The 16492-nt window shown below is 32.1% G+C and overlaps 1 protein-coding gene across 3 annotated transcripts in view; it reads left to right on the top strand.

Annotated features, from left to right (window-relative positions):
- LOC126740509 (homeobox protein OTX1-like) overlaps window positions 1-16492 on the top strand; it is a 102871-nt gene that overhangs the window by 72131 nt on the left and 14248 nt on the right. For all 3 annotated transcript variants that reach the window (XM_050446572.1, XM_050446573.1, XM_050446571.1), the window contains exons 5-6: window positions 15286-15485; window positions 15601-15709. In XM_050446572.1, coding sequence (XP_050302529.1) covers window positions 15286-15485; window positions 15601-15709 — 309 coding nt within the window. The remainder of the gene's footprint in view (window positions 1-15285; window positions 15486-15600; window positions 15710-16492) is intronic.

The raw sequence follows: 16492 nt of genomic DNA, 5'->3' as shown, positions 1-16492 counted from the left end.
CAAATAAATACTTGTATTATAAATTCTAGGATTAGGAAGTTTTTGGCATAAGTTTGTAAACTTGGCAAATAAAGTATATTTTGACTTTGACTTTGACTTTCAATACATAATTGAGCACGCCTAATCCAAGAGTTGCAGACAGCAGCTAATCCAGGTTGTAGTCGAATTTCCTCGGCGGCAGCACATATCCGATTTCTTAATTCTTGTTCATTGTCAACTTCGGTTACATACACCAGAGATTTTAGGTGGCCCCAAAAATAAAAGTCAAGCGGATTAAGGTCGGGTGATCGAGGAGGCCATCCAATTGGATCACCTAGGCCTATCCATCGTTCGGGGCATATTTGATCCAAATGCCGTCGCACTGGTCGCGCAAAATGTGGTGGAGCACCATCGTGAAGAAACCACAAATTCTGCCTAATGTGAAGAGGGACTTCTTCAAGGAGTACCGGCAAATTTTGTCAATAAAGAGCACCAGTTAGACGATTATCCAAAATGAAAGGGCCAATAAGTATTCCGTTTACAATTCCAGCCCACACATTTACTGAAAATCGTTGTTGAAAGTTTGTTCGCCGAATGGCAAGCGGATTTTCAACTGCCCAAAAATGCGTGTTGCGAAAATTGTGAATACCATTGCGTGTGAAAATTGCTTCATCCGTAGCTAAAATGTTCCTGGTAAAGTTTGAGTTTAACTGCTGGTGATGGTAACAATCACTCACAAAAGTGTACTCGAAGCGCATGATCCCTTGGAAGTAAAGCTTGTACCCTTTGGACGTGAAATGGATACAGTAATTCATGCCTTAAAATACATTTCGCCAAACTGTGACTGGGGATAATCCAAATTGCGTTGCAATTGTTCTAGTGCTTATGTCAGGATGCTCTTCGATGATATCTAAAATCAAATTCTCCAGATTTAAAATGCGCCTAGGTCTAATGCCTCCACCATGTTGCCCTGGCCTCGGCCGCAAATTTCCAGTTTCTCTACCCCACTGAACCACACGCAAAAAAGCTTTACGCGACGGATGATACCTATGAGGAAACCTTTGTGCATAAAGATTAGCTGCAGCCACACTGTTTTGTCTTGATTCCCCATATGCCAGTAACATGTCCATTAGTTCCTTATTTGAAAAATTATGCGGCATAATTTTAATAAAAAACTAATAGCAAAGCTACTACTAAACATAATAAACATCATCCGGACTTGTTTACTTCTTAATTTGAAAACAAAATGCCACCTGATAAAGTTATTAAATTTTTGTGAAAAAAAAAGGATTATCTCAGAAACTAAAAATATTTTACTTAAATTTTTTTTCACTATTAGTCATTATTTATCATTAACAATAATTTCCCAAGTTTATGCGTATAGGTTAAGAAACACCCTGTATAATATATATTAAAGGATACTAATACTAGTTATATAAACTGCACAATATTATTATAAAAAAAATAAATATACTTAAGGATGTCTTTTATACAATCTTTTATTATTACACAAGACGTATTTATGTTCAAGGCGTGCAGCACGGGACAACGAAATTAGCGCCAAATTGTGACAGGTAAGATAAAGCGAATTTTGCTGCAAACGCCTACTAGGATAAAAAGAGTTTTGAAAATAATATGAAATATCATAATGCCATATATTAAAGAATAAAACACGTTTTTGTACCAATAAAGTTTTAGGGTTATGCAGAGATAATAAAAGATCATACTCAGCATTTTTACGCACAAATTTAAAAAATTTATAAAATCAATTTTGGAACTTACTGCCTCAGAGAACAACTAAATACAATAACCGATTATTAAAATTTGGTATTACATTAAACTGTTAGAGCTGTTTAACCACGATTTAATAAGCTTTTGTATAAAATTTGATGAGGTACTGTAACTGTAAAAGATGACACATTAAAATATCTAAGAGAAATAAGGTTTTTGTGGAGCATTAAATCTGACGATGAAAGTAAATCACAAAACAGCTCCAGTTCTGCGTTGGTTACAGAGAGAGGAATGTATACAATAAGAACAAAAATGTGAAATAACTTATTTAGTATCATAGTTGTTTATTTGCATCTTATTTTCAATTTATACACGTTGGGGGATCGATCATTACGCATAGAGAAGTGCCTAAAGGCGAAATATGGCAACGTACATGTATGCATTACGTGCGCTCTGCTATTTGCCTGCTACGTCGTTGTTTTTTAGTACCACGTTAGTAGGCACAGAACACAAAATATAGAGAAGTGCGGGTTGCCTTGTTAATGCGAAGAAATGTTGGCCCTCTACTAAAGATGCAATTCGAACTAATTTTCTAATTTGGAATCCATAGCTATTAATTGACAACCCATCTAACCAATCAGAATTGAATAAAGGCGTGGTCAAATCCGGCACCAAATTTGAATTTAATAAAAGCGGGAAATTCAAATTTTAAGACGGGCTCAACTTGAGAAAACTACTACATGTCACAACCTAAGGGTACTCCGCCCGATTAAAACAGATTGTTATCAATACTTGTTCTTTTACGTTTTTTACGTTACAAAAATATAAAAAGAATTTGCACAAAAAGAAACAAATTGCCCATATACAAACCTATTTTAACTAAGAGAACATCAGCTGACTATGCAACTTAATGTAGTTTCCTAAATTGGGAAAATATGTATATAAGATAACCTGTAAATTTACCTTTTGAAACCAAAAACATTTAAAAACTTTCGTACCATTAAACAACTTTTTCTACTTCAAAAAATGTCCTCGGGTAATATTGAAACACATATGTTACATACAAAAAATATATTATTTAATCATCTGGAAAATAAAGATACAGAATTTCAAGTATTCTAATACAATGTATAATTAACATTGTTAATTTATAATACAATATAAATTGTTATATAATAATAATAGTTTGGGACATGTTCTATTTATGTACCAAAACCTACAATAATTAGTTTGAAAATTGATAAAAAAGAAAAAATAATAAAAAAGTTTGAAAATTGTAAATTTATATATGAAAAACCCAACATTTTATTTAAATTACAATATCCTACTTATCAATATGAAAATAACTGCAATTGGAAAGCTAATTGTGTCATATTTGTTTTTTTTTAAGTTAAACATAGAAAAGGTATTAAGTGAAATGTAGTTTAAAAATATAAAATAAAATAATAATATATAGCATAATACCTAAAATAACAAAAAATATAATTGTTACACTTGTAGAAAAACAAAATATATTTCAATATATCTCAACAATCACTATAAAATAAAATCTATATAACCACTATAATATTTATATAACTGACAAAGAGTCTACATGAAAAAAATGATGTTAATAATAATAACACTTATATTGCTTAATTCCTCAGTACAAAGTACATACACATACACAAAGTTCCCTAACTAAAAAAAGTCGTATTCGCAGTGCAAAAAAGAAAAAATACACATATTATTAAAACATCTTACATCAATATACATACATACTCAATATACAACTCAATGAGGAGGATGCAGATTAAAGAATTGAATGTTGTGAACAATTTAGGGAATTAATGCAGAATAATAATCTTATTACAGAAAACATTCTCTTTTCCGATAAGTCGACATTTATGCTGAACGGAGAAGTAAATCGTCAAAATTGCCATTATTGAGCACAAGAAAATCCATGTTGGATGAGGCAAGGCCATACTCAACATCCAGAGAAAGTAAATGTTTGGGCAGGAATTCTAGGTCAGCAAGTTATAGGCCCAATTTTCTTCAAAGAAAATTTAAATGGAGCAAGGTACTTATAGTTTACTGATATGCCGAATAGAAACATCTGGCTTTAGCAAGATGATGCGCCTTCCCATTTTGCAAGATCTTCGAGACTATCTGGATACTATTTTTCCAGGCAGATGGACTGGCAGGAGAGGACCTCTTAAATCGCCATCAAGATCGCCCGATTTGACTCCGCTGGATTTTTTCCTAAGGGGATATTTAAAATCCAGAGTTTATGTGACCAAGCCGGCAAATATTGACGAGTTAAAAACTAGAATAAGGCAAGAATGTCGAAACATTTCTCCAGAATGCATAAGAAACGTTCAAAATGAATCTGTAGTACGTTTAGGTCATTACCAAATAGTAAATGGTTTACATTTTGAACACTTATTAAAGAAAAAAATTTAAAAGAACCCTCTTTTAGTTTATAAAATACGTTTTCTTTAACGCCCTGTATCTTAAAAACAATCGAATAAAGGTATGGCGTAAGATACATCAAAATGTTTGGAATTTTATAGAGAATCCAAAAATATAATAATGTATAGGGTGTCCCATTTAAAATAAGAAAGTTGGTATTAGCCCTGCCTACATGTAACACCCTGTGTAATTTTTTTTGCTTAAAAGTGCGCAACTTACAATCTCAATTGATGTGTCCGAGCGTTTTTCCAAACACGCCCCCATTTATTTATTATCGAATTTATTCCAAGTTACAGACTCGCACTGTATATCTTATATACATATAAATTATTTAAAGTTTCTTTATAACGTTTTAACTTATAATTATAACTTTCTTCCAATAGTTTCTTGCTCTTTAGTACGGCATTTATGACAATTTTACAGACGAAAATATGTCTCAAAATTTGAAACCACATTTAAAATTGTTTTTTTTAGCAAAAAATCGGTCTATTTTCAAATGTAATTGAAAACAAATCATACATTGTACTGCCGAATTGCCCCCTTAAAAACCATTTAATTATTGAAACCTTTTAGGAAGGAGTATAAGCAGCCATAGTAAGTTGAGAAAAAAAGCTGTATAAAATTAAACAGTGCAGCATGCATTCAGCAGTATAAAATTAGCACTAGAACTAGAACGAGTACCTATCAAACAACCTATCAAAAGTGGATACGGTATTGCCAATATTTTGGACAATGCGTTATCATCAACTCCCCAACTTGTATATATTTTCTTTATTTTCTTATTAATTTAATTTAATTAAAGAATATATTATGTGTCTGAATTTATTTTACTAATAATAGGTTAACATTCAACTTTCTCAAATAAAAAAAACCTAGAAACTACCGAAATTTAGACAGTACCTATTATTCTATAATTTATTCTATAAAGTATATAACGAACCCTTTATAAATTTCTGCAACCCATTAACAGATTTAATTTAATAATTGGCAGTTAGAAAGCAAACCTATCAAAGTAAAAGTCAGTTGATTTGCCCCCTCGGTGTACATAACATATATTTAATTCAAATGTAAAAAATGTAAGGGGTAGCTACATATAGAAAGAGAACGGCCTCTTCACAATAGCTTGTGGGCGAAACGTGACTGTACATAACGTCGGGAGGCTAATCAGCTGAACGACTGACGGCTGTGAAATTAATAGTTTCGTAAACGTAGTCTTTTCTTTCATGCTGATTTATTATTGTGCACTTTGTCGTTCGGTTTTTAAAGTTTTTATTGTTGACACACGTTCGATACCTTTTGCTATGCATGAAGGGTAGTTATGCGATAAATGAGAAGGTCCTGTCTTTTTCAGTTCTTTGGTATATTTCTGGTGATGCTCAAAGATGGCTCACCTTTATAACGTTTTTGAGATTAAAGATTAAATTTGAAAACACGGTCATATAAATACTTTAAGAGATGTATTAAATTGTTTTCTATCGCTTCAGGTCTGACCAATAACAATCATTAAGCTTGATTTTTAATTGGGTTCTCCTAATACCTAAAATTTATCATTTAAAAGAAATTTGATTTTAGGGAAAATGAGAAGATATATATCCAATATTCATCAGATACGAATTTCTATTTCTCAAAACAATTAATGATCTACAATGATTTTATTGAATAAACCCCGGCTCTAAAGATTGTCTAATGATTTGGATACCAATAAGGTTCTCTCTAAGGTAAGTTTGAACAGAATTACAAATGTCAATCGTTGGAATCTAAAGATATATTGCAACCCTATGTAATTCTCAACTGTGGACAATGAAGTACCATCATCGTGTTTTATTTATTCACTAAATTAAGTCAATATCATAGTTGTACTCCATTACTATCTCCATAGTCTTTCAAATTTATAGATAGTAAGTCCAAGCAACAACAAGTCTCTGTGACTAAGGTTTTTATGGGACACAAGAGTTAAGATCTCAATCTATAGCAAACGAATGTCAAGATCATTTTTCTCTATCTTATTGAATTCGAAGACCATCACTAATAACTAGAAACCTCAGAGCCCAGGGGAGTTTTGGCTAAAACTAAACAACTAACATCAACCTCAATATAACGTTCTATGATCCAAGCAATAAACGGTTGAGTCTGTGATCCTAAAACATGAAAATGATTAAATCCTACTGACGGATATTACTTTTAATTAACCTAAGGAAGGGAATGGCTTAGATAGATAACTTCAGATGGTGTCAGTTGGTTTAGATTGGACCAGCACTAATAAAAAGCATTGTTTTTATTAACAAAATCAGTCAGAATTCAAAAAAGTAGTTCATTTTTCTCAAAGAGACCTCTTAATAATACAAATTCAGAGATTGGAGGGTCACAAAGTCAATGGTCTCAGATTATGTTTATTTAAAAAAAAACAGTTTTTTTTTAAATGAACATAATCTGAGACCATTGACTTTGTGTCCCTCCAATCTCTGAATTTGTAAAATCAGTCAGGTTGCTCTGAAATCAATTCATCATCCACTTCATCAAAGATCATCCCATATTGTAAAGATTCAAAATTGGCAAAGAAACATCAATATCATTTGATGCATTTGGTAATGCAAAATCGTCATGCTGGGAAAAGAATTTATATTTAGATTAGTATAAGAAGATTATCAAGTTGATTCTTTACACAAAACACTTTGAGTATCATCACTATGAATCAAGAAGCTCGAATAGAATTCAAAATAAGAAACTAGATGCATTATCAACATAAAAAAATTTCTGATTGAAAATTTCAGATTTCAAAATCTGACTTGAACAAAGATTTGGTTCCATCTTTTGGGGCAACTCTTAGTGTAAGATCGATATAGTCTCATGAGATCGTGGTATTAAGAATTGCTGGGACAAAAAAGTGAATGTCTTAACCAGTAAAAGCTGTTTTTATTCTGTTGAATTCTCTATGTAGAAGACATCAAACATCACCATTAATCGAGAAGCTTAGATTGATGAAATTCAACAAGAGTTCTTTTCTAAAAATTTGTCAAATGGTTTTATATTTGTTCATTTGACCAAAAATTACATTGTGATTCCATGATGCTTTCATAGGTCAACTTTTGATCTATTTGGCTCCACCGTAAGACAGTGAGAACTGAACACGATAGTTGTTTGAATGTTTCTCTTGCGTGGTAGTGCTTAAATGTTTCCCACTCCAATCCCCTTTGTCATACTTAAAATTCAAGGTCTCATTTAATAGTATTCATCTGCCTTTAAATTATTTTCTAACACAGTACATTCTATCGAATAAAGTAAGGAATCGATATTTCTAATGAAAACCGTATGAGATGTTCAAAATGTATTTTGTTTTATTATAAGCAAAAGTATAACCTATGTTTAAATTCTGGGCTAACATTCTTAATTAATTGTCGTGGAATAGATCTGCATTCTCTAACAATGCGTTGCCGAAGACCTTCTACTGAGGCAGGTTATGTTTTAAAAACAGTCTTTTTCAAGAGAAAGTTAATGGGTGTTAGATCGGGAGCTCTCGCCGGCCGTTCTATTGAACTTCTTCGTCAAATTTACTGATTTGGAAAACCGTTATTAAGATATCGACGAACAGGCAAAACATAGGACCATACTACATCTTGCTAAAAATGTATTTAGTGTATATCTAGATTTCTATTGTCATCAATATCCAGCTGATTTTTAATTTTTCGACAATAAGGGGTTGACTGTTCTAATATTACTAAGTTTAATAGGTTTCTAATATTTCCATTAAAGTTATTAGTAATAAATAATGGCCAAACTATGTTAGCTAATATTCCTACCAGATATTAATTTCTCTACTGAAACAATGTTAGTTTTCATCGCTCCAGTATCTACAGTTTGTTAAAAAGCGCAGTCTCGCTGAAACAAATATTTTTCAACAACTAAAAAGTATATCATAAATTTCTGTCACTGTTTTGCAAAGTCTTCACGTAACTAAAAGAATTTAAAGAACTTAAGGAACTACTTAAGGAATTTACATTTTTCATGGATACATATGATTCAATTTAAATATCTGTCAAATAGCTTCATAAACAGTTCATGTTATCGCTAAATCTTGCCATAATAACAATGTAGGATACATGCCAAAATAACCTAACACTTGAACCTGTGCCTCTTCATTAAGTTTTTTCGTTGAAACCATTTTCCTATTTGCCTTGCCCAAAACACTTTGAATATTATCACTATTACGAAAACAACCTCTCATTTGAACCTGAGCTGAACAAAGTCTTGGATCCATCTTTTGAAACAACTCTTAGTAAAAGATCGTCATAGTTTGATCAGTAAAAGATGAGTATCAAGATGACTCTTTATCTCCTCAACTAAATTGAATACAATTTCTATTAACCAAGATGCTCCAGGGAGATCAGAATATGAAGATATAAATGAAAACATTTAAAGATATAATATGTAAATTCGAGTTTGAGTGTGACTTATAATATGAGATTGTAAATCACATAAGAGCATCAGATTAAGGCATGATGAGACAAAAAAAAGTGCCTCAACCACGAGATGATGAATATCAAAATAATTCTCTATCTAAAAGATATCGAACATCACAATTAATTAAGAAGCCTATAGATTCATGAAATTCAAAATAAGAGATCATAGACATAAGTTAATCTAATAGTTACATGTTCTATGTTTGTTCATTCGATAAAAAATTATATTCTGATCCATTATATCATGAAGCTTTCATAGGTCAACAAGAAAGAGGCCGCAAAGGCTTTTGTTAAACTCAACACATACATTAATTGATCTGTATAGTGGAATTATATATGCATGAAAGAGAAAGATGGGAGATGTAATAATGTGTCACTTCAAGCTTACAATTTATTATCACGATAGATAAATGGACTTGTTTTTAATACTCGTATATATGTACGATTTTGTCTCGAAACTGTAAAAAGAACCTTGTGTTATTTTACCTTATCATATTAAGATATATAAATAAAGGTTAACAATTTTAAAAGCTTCAATGCGAATATTTAGTAGAATATAAGAGTTGGAAAACGTGGCTTAAAATTGAAGGTATTATCTCAGTAGTATTCATCTGCCTATGAAGTATTTCTCAACAAACTACGTTATATCTAACGAAGAATATGATATTTCTAATGAAAATGGGATGTACTAAGTGCATTCCATTTTATTGTAAGCAAATGTATAACATGTTTTCAAGTTCTAACATTCTTAAACACTTGTCTTTGAATAGATCTATATTATACGTTACCGAAGATCTTATACTGAGGCAGATTGTGTTTTAAAAACAGGAATTTTCAAGTGGTTCCAGAGAAAAAAGTTGACGGGTGGTATTAGCTTGAAAGATTTCGCCAGCCTCTGAAGTTTTCTGAAGTTTACTTATCCAGTTTACTGATTTGAAAAAGCTAATTTAGAAATTTGTTTTTGTCTTCACGGACAGGCAGAATCTAGTAAAGCGGTACAGCAGTCCATCTTACTAAAAATTATTAAATTTTCATCTAGTTTTCTATTGTCATCAATATTCAAATAATTTAATCTAGTTCTTTGATATCAAGGAAGGAGAAGGTGAATGTTGGTTTCTAACATTTCTAAATAAATATTGCTATTGACACTGTTATTCATAAACAATGGCCTAACAATAAGTCAGGTCAGTTAATATTCATGCCCACATATTTATTTTTACCTTAAAATAATGTGAGTTTTCATTACTCTAGTATCAGTTATGTGTGTTAAAGGAAACATTAAAAATATATATACGGTGCATTTTTGTTATCTCGGGTCATAGGGTTTTACGTGTAATATTTTCAACCCCATGTCAGAACCTGTTCTATTTAATCGATAGGATTGAAACTTGGAACAAGTAAAGTTTAAGTTAACAGACTTTAAAAAATCCCATTATTTTGCAAAAAAATTTGCGAGAAACCTATTTAAAATACGTTTTTCTGATGAAAAAGTTTGCTTTTTCTTCACCTCGTAACCTTCATTACCTTTACACTTCAAAGCAGGTAGACAAATATCTGACAGTGACACAAAATTATTTTCTCAAAATCTTAAAAATATATTTTCAAAAATCAACAATAAACAAATAAAACCTTTCAAATAAATTGTTCAAAGTGACCTCCAAATTGAGCCAAACAAAAGCCCAGACAGTTGTAGAAATGTCTTTTAAAATTTAGGAGCTGCCGGGGAGTAATGGTACGCGAAGCCTCGATAATTCTATTACGAAGTTCTTCGATATTGTTAGGTCTGCCTCTAACATTATCAAACACTTTCGATGATAGATAGCCCCAATAAAAGTTATCTAAAGGCGAAAGATCGGGGCTTCGCGCCGGCCATTTAGATGGCCCAAAACGTCCAATCCAGCGTCCTGGGAACGTGGCATTCAAAAACCAGCTTTCAAGGAGCGGCAAGCATTCAAGGAGCGGGGGCTCCATCATGTTGAAAAATTATCCTGCCATTTTGAACAGCGTTTCCTAATGCGGGAATGACCTGCACCTGAAGTAATTCTAAATATTTTGCAGTATTCAGGCTACCCTCTATGAAAAATGGTCCAATTATTCGATCTCCAAGAATTCCTGCCCACACGTTAAGTTTCTGTCTTGTTTGGGTATGCGTTTCCTGGATGACGTGAGGATTTTCTCGCGCCCATATTCGAGTATTTTGTTTGTTGACTGTACCATTTGTACAGAAAGTACTTTCGTCTGAAAATAGTATTTTGTTTGTAATTATGGGGTCGTTGTTAATTCGTTACATCCACTGTTCACAAAACTGCATTCTAAGGAAATAATCATTAGGCAAGAGTTCTTGAACATTTCTAACTTTAAAAGATTTGCATTTTTCTTTTCTGATTGCCTTATAGCAACTACTCCTACTTTTTCCGGTAACTTCAGCAAACTGAGTTAGACTATTTGTTGGATCTTCTTCAACGGCCTCCATTTTAAATTCTTCGCCTACTACAGTTTCGGTTCTTTTTTCTTGTAAGTGAGAACTGGCGATGCATCCAATCGTAATAAATTTTTCATGAAACCGTTGTACAGTTGATCTAGACGGGACGGGACGGTTCCTTCGTAGTGTAAATCGACATTTTAAAGAGTTTTTGAACAATTTCAATGGAGCAATTTAAAAATTATTTTGTGTCACTGTCAGATATTTGTCTACCTGCTTTGAAGTGTAAAGTAATGAAGGTTACAAGGTGTAGAAAAGCAAACTTTTTCATCCGAAAAACGTATTTTAAATAAGTTTCTCACAAACTGTTCGCAAAATAATGGGATTTTTTAAAGTCTGTTAACTTAAACTTCACTTGTTCCAAGTTTCAATCCTATCGATTAAATAGAACAGGTTCTAACATGGGGTTGAAAATATTACACGTAAAACTCTATGACCCGAGACAAAAAAAAATGCACTGTATATATATATATATATATATATATATATATACAGTGCATTTTTATATACAGTGCGAACGTAAAGATTGGAATAAATTCATTTAAAATTCAGGGGTATGTTCAAAAAAAAAACGCTCGGACATGTCGATTTTTATTTTAGATTTAGGTTCTACATCAAATTCTAAGTACATTTCATTACCATGTCCTATACCTAAACTCGACCGTTGACGATTGAACACAATAAAAGGCTATTTTTGGAAGAGTTATTTATATCAAGCAAGAATACATAAAACTATTTTAATTAATTTATTAACTGTTGAAAATGGCTGCCACAAACCTCATGGCAATATCCCAGTCGATGCTGAAATTCTTGTAAAACGTTATCGATAACAGAAGGTTCTATCAATCTTATTTCTTCCGTTATTCTAATTTTTAAGTCTTCAATGTTGTTTGGCCGATTAACATCCGACCAATCCAACGTCCAGGGAAAACGGTATCCAGGTACTGGCGCACGGGACGAGTGTAATGGGCTGGACCTTCATCTTGCTGATACCATAAGGAATTATCTAATATATCCGGGTCTTCTGGATCGGGGTATAAAGTGGCAAGGCATGGAACCAAGTCATTTTCTAAAAACTCTAAATACCTCTCACCATTCAAGTATCCTTCAAAGAAAAAACTCTTCGCGCAACTTTTAGAGAATTCACATTTTTTTGGATGCATATGATTCAATGTAAGTACCTGTTGATTAACTTCATAATTAGTTCATGTTCTGAATTTTGCCATAGGGACATTATAGGATTTATAACAAAAATGACTTAACACTTCTTCCTGTGTCGCTTCATCAAGTACTCTTCTTTGAGCCCTTTTCCTGTTTACCACTAATTGTATTTCTTCAAATTTGAGAATTAGTTTTCTGACATAATTGTGACGTACTTCTTTTCCGAGTTTCATTTTGTTAAATACTTAGCAGTTCTTAATGCACTCGGATTTTCAGAATCGTAAGTAAACACTATCTGATTTTTTTATTTGTATTAGACCGGATTCTTATTTCTGGTGTAGGTTAATAGTACTCAATGGGATCTTTAATTTAAGTTATGACCTTTGAAATTTGATATCTGAGGGGCACTAAGAGGAAGACTTTTCGCGATCTGTGGCTAAAATATATTAATATAATAGAAATCCAAAATAAAAGATTTTTAATGGCATAAACTCGGTGTGTGTAACTTGTGCCAATTGTAAACTTTTTATCTCTTGATGATGGACACCGGTGTTTCCGAAACATGTTTGAAACCATATGTAAAATAAACAAGTGGATAGAGACTGTGTGATTTTCTGTTAAACTTAATCTGCAACTCCACTGCAAGTACGGACTATTTCTTCACAAAAAATATAGTAGCTCTAGTTCCCCCATGCTGTTTGCGAGTTATTCCAAATCGCGTTTTCCAACTCTTCTATTTTGTTAAATATTTGCATTAAAACTTTACAAATTGCCACTGTGTGTAACAATTTTATAATATTATGCGTTTTAAATCAAGCATGTCGAAACTAGTACCTATAGCATGCACGTTACTACTTTTCGTCATCTTGCAGACAGCATCCATATCGAAGGAAATTATATTGGCCAACTTACGAAATTTTTAATGCGCTTACTTTGTGTCAACTTTGTACTCACTTTGTACGAACCCTCTGTTTGAATAATAAATAAAATTCATCCATTATTATATTCATCCAATTTTAATAAATCATTCTGGTAGTAATACGATGGAAATAAATGACGAAGCAAAAACATATTATGGCAAATGTAAAATAATTCTTGAACTCTTATTCTTTTGACAACCATTTAGTACAAGACTGTTGTAATCAAGTATCTTGATCAAATGATCAACTTTTGAGCGACGTTGTTCTATTAAATGAGCTTAACATTCTAGAATCTCGGAATTCTTGAAGTTCTTCACATCCATCTTTGAGCCATAAGATAGTGTGAGGGACTCCTAGTAGACTGCAGATGAAAAGAAGTTATGCTATTCTCATCTAAAACAAATTATGTGAGGACAGATTTTAACCACTTGATGTTGGTCAACAAGGACAAACGATTTAACCTAAGAATAAATTTGACTATAGAGACTAATTGCATAAGATTCTCCCTTTTTAAATATGTAACAAGCGCTGTTTTCCAACATATTGAAAATGTTCCGGTAGTTATGGACAAATTAAAAAGAAAGCATAAGGGTGAAGTAAGAGCTCCTATACAGTCCTTCACGAGAAAACTAAGGTTTCCAGCTGTCAGTCTATTTTTAAGTTTCTTAGATAAAAATCTTATTTTATTTTCATCAATCTCTCATATATAAGTAGTTTTATTTATCAATATATTCATAGTTTTAGGAGAGATCGGACTTGATAAAGACACCAACTGGAAAAGACGTACATTACATTTTGGGGGGCAGAATGCTCCCAATCTCCGTCCTTTAGTGTGCCTGGTATTTGGGAAGAACTTTTTGCCTGTACAAAAGACCAGAATTCGGAGCTGTTATTCCATATATTTTTTTCAGTTTTCCTAATATAATTCCTATATACTTTATTGATCTATGTTTTTAAAGTTTTTGTTTTGTTTGGGCGATATTTTTTGTAACTTTTTTCCTTATATTCAATTAAGTTAATAATAATATTTTTGTCATACCAAGTTAGATACCTCCTTTTCCTACTCAATTTGTAAGGAACCGTTGTCTCAAAAATATTATTCAAAATGCTGTAAAACAGTTCAAAGGCCACGTTTATATCAAAGCATTCATAGACGCATCACCAAACTGTGTTTAAGATAATATTGAACAATAGAGGAAAATTGGTCTAACAATTGAATGCTCTTGAAGCTTACAAATCTCAAACTGTCTTTAATAACCACCACCACCACCCACAATTGTTATCCGCAATGGCGATAATCATTTACCCTGAATATTGGTACTTTATCCTCAATAATTTTAATAACCCTTTTAAAATAACCAAGATACCTAAAATTACAACGAATATGGGATCCCTATAATTTATTTGAGCTCTCTTTTCCCTGGTTGGCTTATAAAATAGGCAACAACGACTATAAAATTACCTTAGGTACTAACAGTTTTCTTTTGTGGTAATATTTTGATAAATGAATAAAGAAATAAATAAAATGCACTTCTATTAATGGATCTACAGCGTCGAATATAACTTTTCTTGAGCTACTGCCTAGTGGCAACCCTGCTGGTTGCATCTTGTATTAGCGTCATACAAACTCGATATAAGCTAAAAAAATAGAATTATTAAGAAATATAATAGATTTTATATTTTAGTGCATTGCAGGGTAAATATGGGCTACCACAATTTAAAAAGAACCATCTAGTTATCACATTAGATATAATAATTTGATTACATTATATAGGATATCACGTGTAATGTAAATAAGGTTTTTGCAATAGATTATCTAATATTTTCACACATTTATTTTCAAATTAACCACAGTGGAAAATAAGTCCTTTAAAACTTTTATTGCGTATCTTTGTCGACTAAGCCAAAGTCAAAAGCTTCTACAATTTTTTATCCTTTACTCGTAACTTTTTAACCAGTATTACGCATAAAAAGTCAAGTTCGATCCATTTTGAATAGAGTAATCCAAGAGTTAATTATATATTGCGCATTAGATTTTCCAAAGTGTGAAATTTATATTGGCCTTATTATTCAAGTACATTGAGAGTTTTATTGTGTCTTTTAGGTGTGGTTTAAAAACAGAAGAGCTAAATGCCGACAGCAGCAAAAACAAGTGACGCAGCACAATCAATCGCAAAATTCCGAAAAACCTGCGGCCACCCCAAGAATTAAAACCAAGACATCGCCAGCGACGATTATCACCAAAGCTTCGCCAGCGACACCACCCGTTTCTGTTAATAGTAATAATAATAACACTAGTACGAGGTAAGACTTATTATGCAGCATTGTATATATTATTAAATGGTTTGATCTATTACTAGTATAACTCACTGTAGGCTAAATTTTTATGCAAATATAGAATTATATTCCTAATTTTCAGTTCCTCAGCCAGTTCGCCCTCTATACATACGGCGCCACACCTTAGAGACAGTCCGAACTACGTTAAGCCTCAACTTCTTGTCACGTGCGGCAGCACTAATTCTCCCACGGTTAGTATTGATTAGTTGTTTGTAGCTGTAGTGAAGCTGTTTTAGTGTAGAGGGCCCTGAAAAAAATACCTGAGGAAAACTTTTGTTAAAAGCATTTTAATTTATTACTCTTCAAGGTTCTTTTTCATACACTAATACGAGTGCTATCACTTGGATGTAGGGTGATGTTACATTTTCTGTTATTAATAAAATACATTCAAAAATGCTAGTTTTTTAAAGTAAGTTTGAGAAATTCTTTGATTACAATAAGAAACACTCAATATTTAAAATATAATTAAGCACATTTTTATTATCAATAGTCTTTAAAAAATACTTACCGTGGCGAACAAATATATGGAAACATTTTTAAAATATAAAACAAAAACTACAATTCATTAATTTTTTTTCTGCAAAACTATTCTTCTGATTTTTGATGTGTCTTTTTCTAATTTGGTTTTCTAAGTGCGGCCAAAGATTCTCTATAGGGTTAAAATCGGGTGATCCGAGAGCCCAATCCAAAACTCGATTTTTTTTTTCATACGGCAACAAGTTTCTTGCCAATATGTTAGCTTCTAACATGAATCTTTCTGTTTTTATACAAATTGGTTATTGCATACCCAAGAAAAATCTTTTTTGAGATTTTTAAGAATACACGTTTACCTAAAATTACGGCAAAAAAAAGGCATAACGCACAATTTAGTTTACGTATCATTATTTCAGATTTAGATAGTGATTCAGGCCCACTGTCAGTTAGATAATAATCTCTGTCTGCTATACTGTCATCTGCACTAAAAGCACTTTCAG

Source organism: Anthonomus grandis, chromosome 9, assembly GCF_022605725.1.
Source record: "Anthonomus grandis grandis chromosome 9, icAntGran1.3, whole genome shotgun sequence".
Classification (NCBI taxonomy): Eukaryota; Metazoa; Arthropoda; class Insecta; order Coleoptera; family Curculionidae; genus Anthonomus; species Anthonomus grandis.
Note: the sequence above shows the minus strand (reverse complement) of the source record. Positions and strands in the feature narration are given on the sequence as shown.